At 44.9% G+C, this 15735-nt stretch overlaps 1 protein-coding gene across 1 annotated transcript in view; it reads right to left on the bottom strand.

Annotated features, from left to right (window-relative positions):
- The window catches only part of ABCA12 (ATP binding cassette subfamily A member 12), a 113852-nt gene extending 98143 nt beyond the window's left edge, over nucleotides 1-15709 (bottom strand). Inside the window, exons 1-2 of the mRNA XM_074829975.1 lie at nucleotides 15472-15709; nucleotides 15304-15389 (exon numbers count right to left, since the gene is read on the bottom strand). Of these exons, the coding sequence (XP_074686076.1) occupies nucleotides 15304-15389; nucleotides 15472-15709 (324 nt within the window). The remainder of the gene's footprint in view (nucleotides 1-15303; nucleotides 15390-15471) is intronic.
- Between the last annotated feature and the right edge of the window lie 26 nt (nucleotides 15710-15735).

Here is a 15735-nt window from a genome sequence, read left to right on the forward strand (position 1 = left end):
CAGATGTGACCTCTTCTTCGGCTCTGAGCTGAACAGGAACAATGCAAATGCAGCCATGGTGAGAGGCATGGCTTATCAGCTACCTACACACACATTTCTACAGCTGAGGTTTTCCTTGGAGTATGAGCAGGGCAAGCTCACACCTGCCTGCAAAATCCCCAGAAGAAAACATCTTGCAATATATAGCCCTTAAATAATCCAAAGCCTCACTTCCACAATCATTTTTCACATGCTTAACTCCACAGACAACTGTAATGTGGAACAGCTACCCACAAACGGGAAGAAAAGCCTGTGATGGCATCCTTGCAAGACTGGGGCACCAGACTGGGGGAGCCAGAGGTCTCTCCTTGATGGCAGGAAGGAACTTTGCATGCTATGGATGCAATGTGAAGCACCACAGAAGTCAAACCTTAGTATAAACATTAGTTAGAACTATTTCATTATTCAAATCTCAGGAAAGCTGTGGAGTCAAGCATCTTCTCCTTTACATGAGAAAATGTGAAAACCCTGCACTACGTCCTTCCTTTGCCCTCGACTGGAAGTGGGGGACTTCCAGACAAGACTCTATTGCACGCATTGGCTTTGAGGCTTTTTTTCTCATTTTCTGGGACGCACAACAAGCGTCGCTTGCAGTTATTTTTTTTTCACAGACAGCAATCAACAGTTATAAAACCAATTCCAAATGCAGCCTGGATCAAGTTTCAAAAAGCCCTGTTGTCCTCTGTGTGTGTGAGTGTGCGCGATTTAATTTACTGTGGCCGCAGAAGTGCATTTGTAGGGCTATATTTAATTTTTTTCTTTTTTAATCTCCAAGGCAGTTATCTATGACAGTGAGTGTGTCACAGGACAACATCACTTGCAGCGATTGCACAAATCAGCCTCCAGCCTCTTGCCTTAACAAGCTATGCGACCCAGTGATCTTCAGCATGACACTCCTTGTGTTTTATTGCTGGTTGGAAAGATTTGGTTTGAGTCTCTTTCAGTGCCAGAGGTCTTTATTGCTAAATAGCCCTGGCTGTTGAGTAATACATGAATTTAATGTACTCATACTGGAATGCCCACTTGTAAGGTAGTGGAAATTCAACTTAAAACTGCAATCAGCTCCTTTTTTTGCTGTTTTTCATTCTGTCTCTGAGTTTTCTCTTTGCTGTTTGCAAACTACGTCCTGATCTGTTTCCCATGCTGTTACAGCTCCTTATGAAGCAGACTATCACCTCAGTCCTGCTCAGGCACATGAAAGAGATGATCTAGAGGAGGGAGGAGCCGTGGCCAATCTCATAAAAGGAGCATCCTACTTGTGCTGCTTTGACAAGACATGAAAGAGTCCCATTCTTCCTGACCATCTTATTAATACTCAAAATCCATCCACAGAACAAAGCGTTGCTGGTAACGTTTCAGCTGTCTGTTGGGCAAGATGCATGTGGGGAGGACATGGAAGAATCTTATGAAGAACAGCACCAAGGCTCATGTGGGACCGTTTCATGCCTGGAAGAGGTCAAGGAAGGTTTCTGGGGGACAGGCTTTGGAGAGGGAATAGAAATTATCCTTTTGAACATTCTGCATCAAAGCTCTCTTGAACATACCACTGTTGCCTCTGGTGCTTTTTACTAGGAAACAAAAAGCTTCTGTGACAGCTACCAGCAGTTACAAGAATGGAGCTATGTTACTACTGGGGAAAAAGTTCTAAGTCTGTAAATGTGTATATGAATATTTAAACAAGTCTGTTGGGCACTCTTCACAGAGCTTTCCGACAAGCACTCTACACTTGAGCAGGAGTACTGACAGTTTACTGGGAGCAAATCCTGTGTTTTATTCTGAAAGAACACTTGTGATTTGGTGCTCTCAGGTATTTCATTTTTTCCCTAACGTTCCTTGTGCCAGGATCTGGGGTATAAGTGAGAGAACTGTCTTTCCTTAAAGCAAAAGATCCATTTTCACCCCTCACAACTGAAAAGAAATGCTGAAAAACATAAACTCTAAAAAGACATGGACATCAGAAAGACCACATAATGCAAAAGATGTTACAATTTTTGAATGGTTTGGAGTAGCGAAACTGAACTTGTAGTTGTCCCTCTGCCCATTGCACATGAGAAATTTGAGAGTTTTGTTCCCATGATCAGTGAAGAGAAGCACACTAAGCAGCTATCTATCCAGTTAATGCTCCAAATTTGACCACTGAATATTGCAATAAGCTGCTCTCAAACAAGTTACAGATTCAGTATTATTTGCAGAAATAATAAACACCAGCAATTTGGCATACTCTGAGAAAACTGTTATTTTTCTAGTGGGCTTTTCACAGCAACCCAAAATACACAAAATTAACCTAATAAGGTATTCATTATGTATCATCTACCAGCTTGTGCAAGTGTCAGTCCAGAATGCAAGACCACACCTGACCTTTTAATAGACACATTTTTCTAACAGCCACTTTCTATGAGGCTACATTGTAAAGCTGCTTAACTTAACATCCTTGGTGGCTGATCAAAATATCCCTCCTCCCCTCTAGCACTGAGCATCCTGCTCCGTTAATGCTCCACAACTCTTATCACACCTCTTAAGTCCCGTTCTGGGATGAAGAGCAGAAGGAGCATTGTGTTTTCTGGAGCCTCTCAGAACATCTCTATTGCAGGTGCAGGCTACGAGAAAAGAAAAAAAAAAAGAGAAAGACATGAAGCACTGAAGCAGTGGCCTGCTGTTGCAAGGTGACGATAGGAGATGGTTATCTGTGGCGGGTCAGTGTGTGTTGGGATGTCCCATCCGTTATCGGGGCGATTCTGCTCTACGTCAAAGTCCATGGATCAATGTGAAAATGAGACATTCCCCAGGTCAGTGCCCTGACTCTCGTACACCAACGCAAACAACAGTAGCTGTTAAAATGCTGCCTGTCCTGCCCCTGCACTCCAAGTTACCATCGCTAGCAGGGAACAGCAGAGGCAGCTGTGCCTCTGGGCCAGCACTGCAGCATGCCCGTGGCACCCACCTCCACTGACAGCCCATGTATGCTAGTCAGCCTGCAAATTAGGAGCCGGGGACACCGGGATGTGTTTCCTGCTGCAAGGCTAGTCTTTGGTGGCTCGTCTTGTCAGCCCTTGGTGGCTGGTCTTGTCAGCAGCTGGCAGCCCTGCATCTGACTGTCAGGGCTTCTGTGGTGCAGTTCGTTAGGTGCAGTTAGTTCAAGTTTTAGCCATACGCCTCAAGACCATGACAGCTAATCTCAACAGGCAAAAGGGGTTTACAAATGGACAGTGGCAAACCAGTTGCCTATGAAAGAAGTGTCATCATACTGCATCACTGACTCCTGAGTCAGTGCAGCGAAGCATGAAGCTATAACTTAAGTTTGCAACTACCCAGCAGCTCTGAAAATATCAGGGCCCATTCTCAGCTACCATGAGTGCTTTGAGAAGTTCCTTTTTTATGGCTTTGATGTGGGGCTCAAAGCATCTTCCCCACTGTGGGGGAAGAGACTGCTGTCTTGAACCCAGGGAGAAACTAGTGTCATCACTGAAGTGATGCTATGAGATGCTCCCACTACCTGTTTTGAACCCCATGGGCTCCTGCATCCACTTTCTAGGGTCTTCCCTGTCCCTGTGTGTCTGCCTTTACCTCAGCTGCTCTGCAAGGTGAGGAGGACCCAGTCAACTAACTCCTAAGTCCTGCTAACCAGAACAGACACATACTGCAAAGAGCAGAGATGAGTGACCTTCAGATTTCTCCTGGCACATATGTGTCCAGGTGCCTGCTCCCATTAGCTGCAGTGAGGATGCAGATACGGTATTTGTTTTAATGTCCATGAGAAACCAGGAACTGTGTAAGAAGGAAAGATAGAAAAGATGCTGAGATTTTTCTTCTTCCATTTTCTGAAGTGGCTAAAACAACCTACAGATTGGTGCTGCTGTGCTGTGGCTGAGGGAAACCCTTTTTCAGTTGCTGGATGATACAAGGAAGAAAAGTGTGGACGTGAAGACTGGTTTTGTTTTACAATAAACATCAGGCACAGACAGCTCAGCTGTGCCAAGTATAGCATGGCTCTAAGCTGCCTTTCGCTCTGCACATACTGAAGAGTCTCAGCCCAAAAGAGTGACTCTCAAACTCTCATAGGAATGCTGGTTGATAAAGTCAGTGTTTGAGACAAACCCCAGAACCCAAGGGTGCTCTACAACAGAATGACAGGTTAGGTAGGGAAACGCAGGCAAAGGACTCCCAGTGAATATTAACCAGCTCTATCTGTGGCACATTAAAGACCAACTCACATAGGCTGGGTGATTTTTTAATATGGAAGGTCCTTTCCTTTGGGGTACAGTTTCCTCTTGCTTGAATCAATGATCATTTGTTACATTAATGCAGAAACAGAAACCAGCTACACTGCATTCACGCTCTTTAATTGTCCAGCTGGAGAAATCAATGCTTTTATTGAATTAGCCAGTTGCCACAGCAAGTTTTCTTTGATTTCTAAGGCTCCCATGAATCAATAGGAGTCTGTCATTGCCTCTAAGTGGAGCAAAGTCAGACCCCAAGTCACAGGGGTGGATGAAAACACAAACCTTCCTGCAGAATTCTCTGTTAGGTGGATGTGGGACTACTTGGCAATTTGCTGAAAAACTACCTCCAATCACTTCCTCCCCTGCCTCACCAACTGACCTCAGCTCATAACTCCACCCCTGCCTTATCAATTCTCATCTCTCACATTTAGATTCTTCTGTTTTCCTGCTTCTCTATCAGCTTTTTCTGTGCCGTAGGCAAGATCTGCTGGTGCTGTCTCCATATTGTCTTAGGTGCAGGTGTCCATGTGAGAAACATCTTCCCCTACACAGGCCTGCATCTGATAAATCTAAATGTCTCTCCAGGACTCCCTTCCCTGTGCTGTCAGCAATAAGTCATCTTTAATCAAAGTGCTGGTCCAAATATTTTGTATTTGTTTTGCCACAAAGGTAATTTTGTTTTTGTTTTCCAACCTTCCCATAAAACTGGCCATTTTTTATCAGCACAGCTGGTTGGGAAGCATGAATCATACATAAATTACCACTTTTACTGCATTCCTTCCCTTTGTCAGCCCTTCTGCTGTCAGCTACGTGGGACAGGACCATTATTCTTTAGTGTTTAGCAAACACTCTATACGTAATGGGCGATACTGTAAATAAATGAAAATAAGACCTGAAATGAAATGGAAGCTGACTGACAGGACTTTTGCAAAACCATCTGAGCTTTACAGGTTTTTAATCAGCTGTGCTGCACAGTTACATGGCACTTAACAATGTCTCTGCCTTACTTCTGTGGTGTTAGACAGGATCGCAAGGAGATGGCAATGGAAACAGGTCTTTAGCTCTGTTACCCACAGCTCACTTCAGTTGATTAAGAACGATCTGTGCGTTATAGGCTGAGAAGCACCATGTAACTTGTGACTGGCATAAAATGATGGATAGCCCAGCATTTATTGCCTAATCAGAATTTCTTCCTGGAAAATTGGGCGACGTGATAGACCTTAATGCTAAGGAATGGTAGGCTGCAGGAGATGCCAAAGGGGAAAACTGATGGGGGAAATTTCAAAAGACAAGTTGGCCCATTGTTAGTGAATGCAGAAGTTCAAAAAAATCCTGTGCAAACAAATTTTGATCATGTCATAGAGAAGAGAACAAGGGGGAAAGGCAAGGATCACAAAGACAAGTGCTAATCTGAGCACAACTGAAAATCAGGGGGAAACAGTAAAATCAGTTCAGAGGGCTGTAGTATTTCAGCTAGCAGGTGGAAGTAAAAGAAATGAGTAGCAAGACGAAAACAAAACTGGTGCACTGCATGACACATCTCCAACTGGGACATCAAACTAGTCTAAGTAATATTACATGCTATTATTTGTAGGAGAAATAGCAATGTTTTCACAGTGCCAACCATGAGAGGCTTATGGCTGCACATGTGTTTGAAATGGATATTGTTTGTGTAGTACTGCCTACCCCAAACACTCAAAACTTTCAAGTTAGGCTTGGAAGCTGTGAAACTAGCTTGAAAATTAATGGGTTTATAAAAACACTCCATACCATCTGAATGTCTGCCTTCTAGTTTTCAACCTTCATGCAACTTTCACTTTTCTGCGGTAACTGAACTAGAGCTTCATCACCTAAAACAAAAACAAACCACCAAGAGTCTCACCATCCTCAGAAAAATCCCTAAACCACTAATTATTGCAAGATCTGCAGTGAAATCACGTGACCGGCAAAAGCCAGCTGCAAACCAAGTAACAACGAGTCTTTGGACAGAGGAGAACATAAATACTGATGGCAGTGAAAAGGTAAAATCAGAAGATGAGAAAGGACTGGAAGGAATTAATCTAGTGGTGGCTGGTTCAGATGAGCACAGATCAGCAGCTCTGAGGCACCTTGTTAAGCAGGGTCCTTTCTGCCCAACCTGCAGGGAAGAAAACCGGTAGGACGTATTTTGGTGAGCATCTTTCAAGATGGGCTGATTTCGGAGGGAAATGCATATATAGCTACCAGAGATGGGGTGAATCCAGCAGATGCACACACAGCAGCCTGACAGCAGGCAGAGCAGCGGCTGACTCTCTTGGCACCAAACGTAGAGAGAGCCCACCCTAACGCAGTCCTGCTCATGCCACCCCTGAACACAGAGAGGGTTGCCAGGGAAAACATCAGCAGACCAGGGCCCAGCCTCTGACCTGCACCAGCCAGGAAGAACCAGCCACAGGCTTGTGTTAAGCCAAGCCTGGCATGGTCGGCAATGTCAGCTGGGGCTGCAGGAACTGATGTGCATGATGTAAACTGGGAACGCTAAATCTTCTCCCTACTACAGCCCCAGCTTATTGCTGTTGTGCGAGGGTAGAATCTCTTCCAATGCAACATTGGAGATCTGCCACAGAGCTGGAGATCAGACTTCAAATACTGGACTTCCCGCAGCCTTGTCATTTATGCCTGCTTCTTTGGGAACACAAGGAACCCCATGAAGATCAGCATTCAGGGTCTTCCCTACACCCAAGAGGCTTAGAAGAGGATCTCTTTAGCCTAAAATGTCTCTGAAGAAAAGAGCTGCCCTCTTTCCCAATCGGATGATGCTGATAATCCAGTAAAATTATAAACAGTGGATCAGTAAAGGACTTTGGCAGAGAAACGTCAAAACTGAACAAAAAGACAGGATGTGAAGAATTAACCATCCTTTCTCGAAACCACAAGATCAGACCCGAGTCTCTAACATTAATCCAGGAGTAAAAAATATTTCACATGATTCAATCACATCTGTTCTTAACTCCTAGTCTCAGTGTGCACCTTGCTACGGTTTATGGCATCAGTGGGATTTGATGCTGCCTAATACTGGGATTTCAGCCCCTTGCAGGAACTAAATCTATAAAGGAAGAACTCCCCATGTTCTATTTAAAGGATTTTTATCTGACCCATCGTGATTAAACTGCCTCTTGCCTGGAGAAATTGTTCTTCCCCTGTGTGTTTGTTATAATGCTGATGCGTGCTTGTGAGATGACTTAAATGGACGTGATCAGACCCAAGCAAGTCTTTTTCCAGGTTCTGACAAGGTGTGTATTTATGTGAAAAACAGTGTAAATAAAAAAAATCCTACTCTCCAGCTCTCCAGAAAAAGCTAAATGTTGCATATTGTCAGCAAAATTTTATGTTTTGGGAATTCTGTGCCAAGCATGTTTGCTTCTTTTCAACTACATTAAATTAGTCAATAAAACACAGCAAAATAAACTGAAGTGTTACCTTGTCCTTATTAGTCACCCAAGTCTTATAAGACAATGGGATGAGGCCATAACTATGTGATTAATTATATTATCTTTAATTAAAAACCGGGGCTGAAGAAAACATTAGGTGAATTGAAGAACATGGTTGAAAGTCTGTAGCTGTGTTTTGCAGGAAGTCCCACTAAGTTCCCTCTGGCCCTGCTGCCTTGGCCTGAGTCCCGGGCTCAGTTTTTACCGCTGAACTCATATGGGGCCAAAATTGTCACCCCCATGCCTCAGTTAATTTAGCCCAGGAAAACAGCTCCGCAATTAAAGCACAACTGATAGCTCCAGTGACTCCAGAACAAGAGCCACTGAGCAGAGACGGGCACAGAGACACAGTTTCAATGCCTGAAATGTATGGAGACAACCAAAAGCCAGTGTGGAGGAAAGGTGCGCTACTGCAAAGCCAATGGTAATCCTGCTCTTGCCACAAAAGGGTCAGACCCAGCCACCTTCTTTGCTGCTGATCTGCAGGAATCAACAAGCAAGTCAGGACACAGCTTGCATGCTGGCAAGAACCACCAGCATCCGACTGCAGCTCCAGGGTAATTAGTACCTGCCTCAGCTCTGCCTAATGAGGAGTGGTGTTTGTCATCCCCATCCTGAAGGCTCCCTGCCTCTTACAGGTGGATTTGCCACATCCACACAGGCTGAGTCTGTGCCTACGATTAATGTAACTCAGTCCTGCTCGGGGCTTTTCATCAATAGATTTCAACTGCACTGCAAATGCGGACATGTTGTTGCCTCGTTTGCACGCAGGGAAACACAAACACCCCTCACTTAATTTGCACAGGATTATCACGCAGGAAGCAGAACTTGCATTTCCCAAGTCCAGAGCTGGGCAAAGCCTGCTCAAGAGTTTTCCTGGGGACCCTGGTTAATGGAATAGTTACATGACTAAATAGCTACACGCCTAAATCCTATTTGTCTGAAAAATATTATCTGGAAAATAACATTGCTTATTCTAGAACCTGGAAATGTTCATTTTAAAGCCTCCTGATCCATTTCAAATACTTGTTTTTTAATGAAAGGCTGAAAAACCTGACTTTGATTGAGGTGAAAAATAAAAGGGTTTAGTTTAATGATGTTTTCTGGGGAATGAAACTCTTCCTTTTCTAGTTATTCCTAGCCACAAAACTTCAGTGAAATGATTTTGAAAAGCCAGAATTTGTCCTGTTTTGACTGCAGGCTCTGAACAAGGAAGGTCAGAACAGAAGGAAGGAGCCAAAACTGATTATGAAGGCAGGGCATACAGGATAACAGCACTTCAGAAAGCACAAGAAACTCCTGGGGAATCCAAAGCCATGGAGTTCTGAACACAGAAAAGAAATAACATTTATTTTCTTTTTTTTCCTCCACAGTTCATTAAAATGTTATCCATGTTTCTAAGGCCAAAATACAGTGACCTGGTCCAGTTTCTTGGGGGGAAAAACAAAAAGGAGGAAGTGATTTATGAAAAACTGTTTCATTCTCTTTCCTTCTGGTTTTTTTTGTTGTTAAAATTAGTCTATATGTAAAATCAGCAAGATCTGAAAATGGATGATATTTGCTGCAACTAAGAACATCTTCTATTAGAATAAAAACATCTGCCAGCGAGAGACTGCTCCAAGCCTCCGCTGGCTGTGGCACTGACTGCTGTATGATGCTGGACATGTCTCTCCATATAACTCTGTCTCTTTTTCCATCCTCCTATTTAGCCATGATTTCTATTCAGATCACAAGGTCTTGCGGCAAGACCTGTTTTTATCCTATATCCTAGCTCTCGGGGGTCCGGATCACAGCTTGCTCTAATGTAACAAACATAAATAACCACCTATGACTGTCTTTCCAGGAGAGCCTCCTTGCGCTCTCTTTGGCAAGCCGCTGTTTTTTCACACATGCTGCGAACTGGCAGCTCTGCCTGCATTGCTGTCAGGTCTCCTATGAGCCTGTTAGCAATCTGAGAGGGTTTCCTGGGACCCCCAGTGAGCTGGAAATGAACACAGGCTCACAGCATTTGCCCTTTGCTGTAAGCCAGCTCCTGGACATTAGACAGAAAGGTGAGCAGAAAGTTGGATGGAACTGAGTGATGGGGTTTATGCCCAAACCCTTCAAAGCCAACATGGGCTAGTCTTCCACTCAGGGAAATTACTTTTTCCTCCCTGTCTCGAGTCTCTCTCTTCCCTAGACAAGTGTCTCAGGGACTCTGTGAACCAAAGATGACTGAGGCTGGATTGCTACATAAAATGCCTGCGTTCCTTCTTAATCTGTTGCAGGCTCTCTTGCCAGGCTTCACTGATTTCCAGATGCTTCTTGACAATCAGCCTTGACTCTATTTGCATTGTGTACTAAGAAGAACTCCTTGATGACTAGTTTTGCTCTGCTTTTTGCTTTTGCTTTGTTTTTTGCTTGTAGATCCCTCACACTCTACAACAGATGATGCCTGGTGGACAGTAAAACTATGTCACCTATCCCTCCAGGCTCTTGCTGGGAGGCATGAGAACACCCCACCCAGGGAGCATTTCATCATCTCCCAGATCCTGTCGGAGCAAATTCCAAATATCTGGGGAACCACAATGAATTAACATGCAAATTGAATCTTAAGCCAAGATTCATGTCACTGTCATCTTTATGTATTAGACTGTAGATCATGAAAGGAGTTATGCTCCAGCGGGCTAATTAAGTAAACATGAAGAAAATGAGGGTAGCAAACAAGGGCTAGGGTCTAGGAGCCTGGGTTCAAGTACTGGCTGAGGCAGAAAATTCTTGTGTGATGAAGGGCAAGTTTGTTAGGGGCGGTTCTGAAATGCACAAACGACAACAGGAGGCCATTAATGGGACCTTGAGATGGATTCCTGTCCTTTTCGAAGTACAGCACAGATTTCCACTTCCTCCATCATACAGAGCAGTAAGCTAAAACCGAGAAACTGTGAGACAAGTTAAATAAAAGACTTGAGAACAAAGCTTCTCCCTGCCCTCTGTGTACAGGCTTCCACAAGGTCTTTCCCAGCACTTGACTCAGCCCAAACCTCAGTGCACACAGGCAGCTCCAGCTGGCTTTGCAGCACACTTCAGCCTCATCCAGAGAAACTGTAGCCAAAAGATGGGGAAACCAGCCAGACCCCCTGTTGAAAAAACAAAGGTGCCATTTCTTACGTAGGCATCTTTGATGGTTCCATCCTGATGCCAGAAGAAAACCATCCCCATTTTAACTGTCCTAGCGCGCTCTAGTGGGAGCCCGCTCCCTGCACAGCTCGGCAGCATCCCTGCACGGCTGTTCTCCCAGCAGCAACAGCCTCCGCACCCAAGGAACGACACAAAAAACTATCTAGTGACGGTGTCCAAAGAGCTGGGGGCAAAGGGATCTGACTATAAAACCAGATCCACTGGGAAAGGGTCAGTGATTTCAGAGTGATTAGAGAAAAGATATTTTCTCTAATGAAAAGGTATTTTCATCCTCGTATTATTTGAGGATAATGTTGTTTCTTTGCAACTAAAGAAAAACAAAATAATCCCCAAATATTTCCCCACCCTTTCTTTTTAATGGGAATTCTTTCTTTCACGTGAATAACTCAGGGAGGCACATAAAGAAACTCAAAGTGGATGAGATTTTTTTTTCTACTCCAAAACCCATACTTGCTGTTACACACAGCCCTCTTCAGTCACACCCTCCAAGCACCATCTTTCCCCCACGAGTGCACCCTGTACATCAGTGAGGTACCACCACCACGGCCTCCGTCTGGCTCAGCTGAGGCTGCTCTGAGGGCACACAACCTTTCCGTGAGACACCGCTTTGCCCTTTTCCTTACGCACCACAGGCTGCTTCCTCGCCCACCAACACAGGGTTTCACGCTCTGGGATTCATTGTCTCACTGCATGGGCGTTTCAGACAATAGAGTAGGCACCAATTTGCCAGCAGGAGAAACTATTTCTTACCTTTTTATTATTCTTAGTCTTTCTATGCTTGGATAGGAACAAGCCTCTGTGAGGGAAAGAATGGGAACATTCAGAAAATAAATTGTTGTTTGGTTTATGCACCTTTGGGTCTCATTCATAACCCAGAGCTTTAGAATAACTCAGGTTGAAATCTGCAATATTTATTCTATTACAAGGAAATTGTTTCTTTCACAGGAAAAGCATTCAACAGTGATATCAAAGGTTTGGGAAAACTGACCACTTACACTGGTGCTTGCACAGGGGACGTAACCTTCAAACCCCAGGTCAAATTGTACACGCAAAGCTCTGTGGAGTCTCTGAACCTTAGCTAATAGGCTAGTCATCATCTCTGCAGCTACATGGGACCCCGATCACAGATTTACAAGGCCAGCTGACAGACAGTATGCCAGCCCCACGTATGTGATTTAAATGGGACCTCCAAGGAACACAGTAAAACAAAAGCTGCTCCAAGCTGATAAGGGTTGAAAAATAAACTCAAAATGCATCAGAGCTCTTGAGTCTCTCAGTTACCGTGGAGTACTCCTGGCTAGCCTGTTCATCAGCCTAGCTGCTGAAGCTACCCCAGAGATTTGGTAACTGGTGGCAAGTGGCGTGGGCAGTGGGATGCAGCTTTCAAACAAGGTTCAACAGAGCAATACTAAGCTGCTCTTTTTCTCCTGGAATACACCAAAAAGGCTTCACCCTGCAGTTCTCATGAATCCTTAAAGCAAAAGGCAGATAAACCAAACGACTGGATATAGCACCAACCATTGAGAAACAGCCCGTATTAAATTCCACTCCAATCTCCACTGTTGTATAACATTTGAGACAGGGCATTTGAAGCCTGCTTGAGCATGCACCTTCCTGAGTACTCAACTTTGCGGTAAGTAATCCCACAATACAGAGCGTAGGGCTATATACAAGTGCTTGCAAGACTGTGGTCTCTGTAAGACTGGAGAAATTGAGAAATGTCTGGCAAACAGCATCCTGAAGGAAGACACCAGATACCAGAACAATGTGGATGATAGCAGTGCCCCCTAGGAATGTAACATCTTTTTCACGTATACTTCCTTGCTTCCCATTTATGTAACTGTCAGTAAAGAAAACAGGAGTTTGGGTAGGACAGAGATGTATGTATTTGTCTTACACCACGCTAAACACCACCATGCTGAGCCACTGCTGAGGCAGCTCAGAAAGAACACAAAAGAGGCAGGAGCTGTTTGTATGTGAATAGAGCGTGGGGAGGTATATAAATGAAAGCAGGGCTGGTTAAGGAAAATAAACTCAATACGATGAAGAATTTCAAAGTTGAAGATTGTTTTTATGCGGGCTGAGATGCTCACAATATCATGCTTTTCCAAAGCAGCCTCATGGCAACGAGATGCATTTACTGGGGTCGGACAGATCCAGATCAGACCACTGTTGTAACACTCACCACCCACGACACTTCATCTCTGAAGCCAGGGTTGCCCCAAGCCAGACCAACCACAGACTTCCACTTTGGTTTCCTACATGTCGGCTGGGTCCTCCTTGGTCCACCACCAGGTCCAGCCCAACCCTCTGCTACCTTGTTGGCTTCCTACCCTAACAAATTAATACATGGCCAAATTAACCTGTTTTCTCTACACTCCTCTTGGTGTGCTACATGAAAAAAAAAAAACCAATAGAGAACAGACTTACAACACAGACTCGGAGCCAAGCTAAAAAGTAGTGCTATTACTCCCTACCATCTCAAAAGAAAGGAATCTAGGGTATTGTCCTAACAGCAGCAAAACCAGGAACGCTGTCCCTTTTGTCTGTCTCTATCCAGCTTCATCTTCTTTTACTTCTCCTTATTAACACAGCAGAACACATTGCTAATTAAGTCTGATTTTTCTTTCTTGGATGTAGGCCCTAGTAAGATTTAGAAATAACCTTAATCTGGTAATTGTAATTCTAGTATTTACCTCTTCCCATGATTTCCAATATGATGTTACTGCATTCTTGGCTCAAGATGAGCTTCTGCAATGCTTTAAAACACCAGGAAAAAACTCCAGTGAGACCTTGTTCCTATTGAAGTTCAGGATATTTGAATATCCTCTAAACATCACCAAAACCAGTTAATTAGTTAAGCTCTATAAAGCAAAACTAAACCTTTGGGGAGTCAGACCATTTGTTTTCCTGGCATGGCCATCCCCGAACGAGGAGCTATCTGTCACATCCAAATCCATACACCCCTCTAGCACACAGCCAGAACGCCCCTTGTCAGACGTCAATCCAAGAGAGAACACGGGGTAAACCCAAACCGCCCTCCTGCCACGCAAGCCTCTGTGCAAACAGAAACCTCGTGCTCCAAGGGACAACAAACTGCTGGACAAGCTGAAAAAGCAAACGCCACTATTTACGCTGATAACATCCCTCCGACTGTTTGTCTGCAAGCAGTAGTGGCCCCGTCCTCTTGTGCAGAGGCTGACCCAGCCACCCGCTCGCACACAGCTTCTGCAATGTCACAAAACACCCTGCTTCACAAACAGCACGCGCGCTGTTCCTTAGCTGCTCAGGCGCTGCACCAGAATGTGCAATTGCTCGCCAACATTGGATAAATATGCAGAGCTCTGTCAAATTTTTCATTTTCACATACATTAATCATCCCCAAAGCCCACCTCAGCTGTACAGATCTGTACTCTTTGTACAACTTTTATTCTCTCAAAGGTGTGTATTTTCATAATGACAGTGCTCATGTACCACTTAACAGTATATTTTCATTTGGCCCCAGCCACACTTCTGAACGGTAATTTATTACTGCTTGTCACTAGCTGCTACTAAGAGTAATACATATACTGGGTTTATTTAGTGTGTTTAGTATTTCTTGCTCGACTCTTTCTTACACAGGCAATACTGCCCAAGCCCAGAGATTCACAAATCAAAATAGCGAAGTTTCTGGGCCTTCCAGTTGCACTTGTTTTGCACTTCCCAGCTTTTTGTCTGGGAGATTTAGAAACTTTCATTTATTTGTGCTTTTTAAATGAAAGTAGAGAGCCTAATGCAGTCTGCCTGCTCCAGGAGCTGCAAGTGTACAGTGAACAGCTACATGGACGATGAAAACACGAGAGAAGTATGCAGGGATGTCTCAGGGGCCTGCCCACGCTGGCTTTATTGCTTAAGGACCTGATTCAAAAACCACAGGCCAGGTCCCCACCACCCCAGAGGTAACACATGTCAGGGATGTGCATGTTAGATACAGAACCAGGTCCCGCTAGACTTGATACCTGCAAAATGTTGGCCAAGCGACAGGACAGCCATGGAGAAGCCTCGTGCAAACACTGGCAAGGGTGACGGCCAGGGGTTGTGCTGCAAATTAACTGCAGAGCGCTCTACCTGCAAAGCAGCTGCTGGCCCACCGCTGCACTTCAGCCCCGCTGGGGTGTACAGGGGCACAGCGGAGATTTTAGCTAGCGACGTTAAAACCAACAACAGGTGTCAGTGCTACCTGTCCACCACCAGCTAGAAGGAAGACAAGAAAAACTCTTTTGCAAGGAGTTCCAGGAAATCCAGAGGCCTGTAGGGGAAAAAAACTCCCCCTGTGAATTCCCCTTACAGTGAAAATTTAAAAAATAAATAAAGGGAAGGAAAGCATCATTTTACTATTTGCAAGCTTAGTTTTTTACCTCAGACTTGGTAAACAAGTGTTTTGTCTTTGCTCGTTGGTAGATTGCGGGAGGATTTTCCACAGATGACATTCCAGTGAGCATTTCTGCAAAAAATTAATTGTCTTTATTGCACCCCCTCTCACTGCCATGAGGTACTGCCTCACCTACACCTCAAGATTCCCCCGCCTCGGAAATCGGGTTTTCTGTCACTCCAGAGGCCCCAGACAACCCTGCACCCCGGCCTGACGGTGTTTGGCCCGCCCGTAGCCCACTCGTGGCCACCCACCCCGTCCCCACAGGGTCCTGGCGAGCTGCAGCCCTCACGGGGTGAAGGAGGGGCCGGTCCCCGGTGTTGCCCACGCAGGTAACACCGCACACGCACCGTGACCACCCGCTCCCACACACGCCCGCCGCCTCCCGCCATTCCCCGCCCCGGCCGGGCCGGGCCGG

The sequence above is a fragment of the Strix aluco genome, chromosome 6 (assembly GCF_031877795.1).
Source record: "Strix aluco isolate bStrAlu1 chromosome 6, bStrAlu1.hap1, whole genome shotgun sequence".
Classification (NCBI taxonomy): domain Eukaryota; kingdom Metazoa; phylum Chordata; class Aves; order Strigiformes; family Strigidae; genus Strix; species Strix aluco.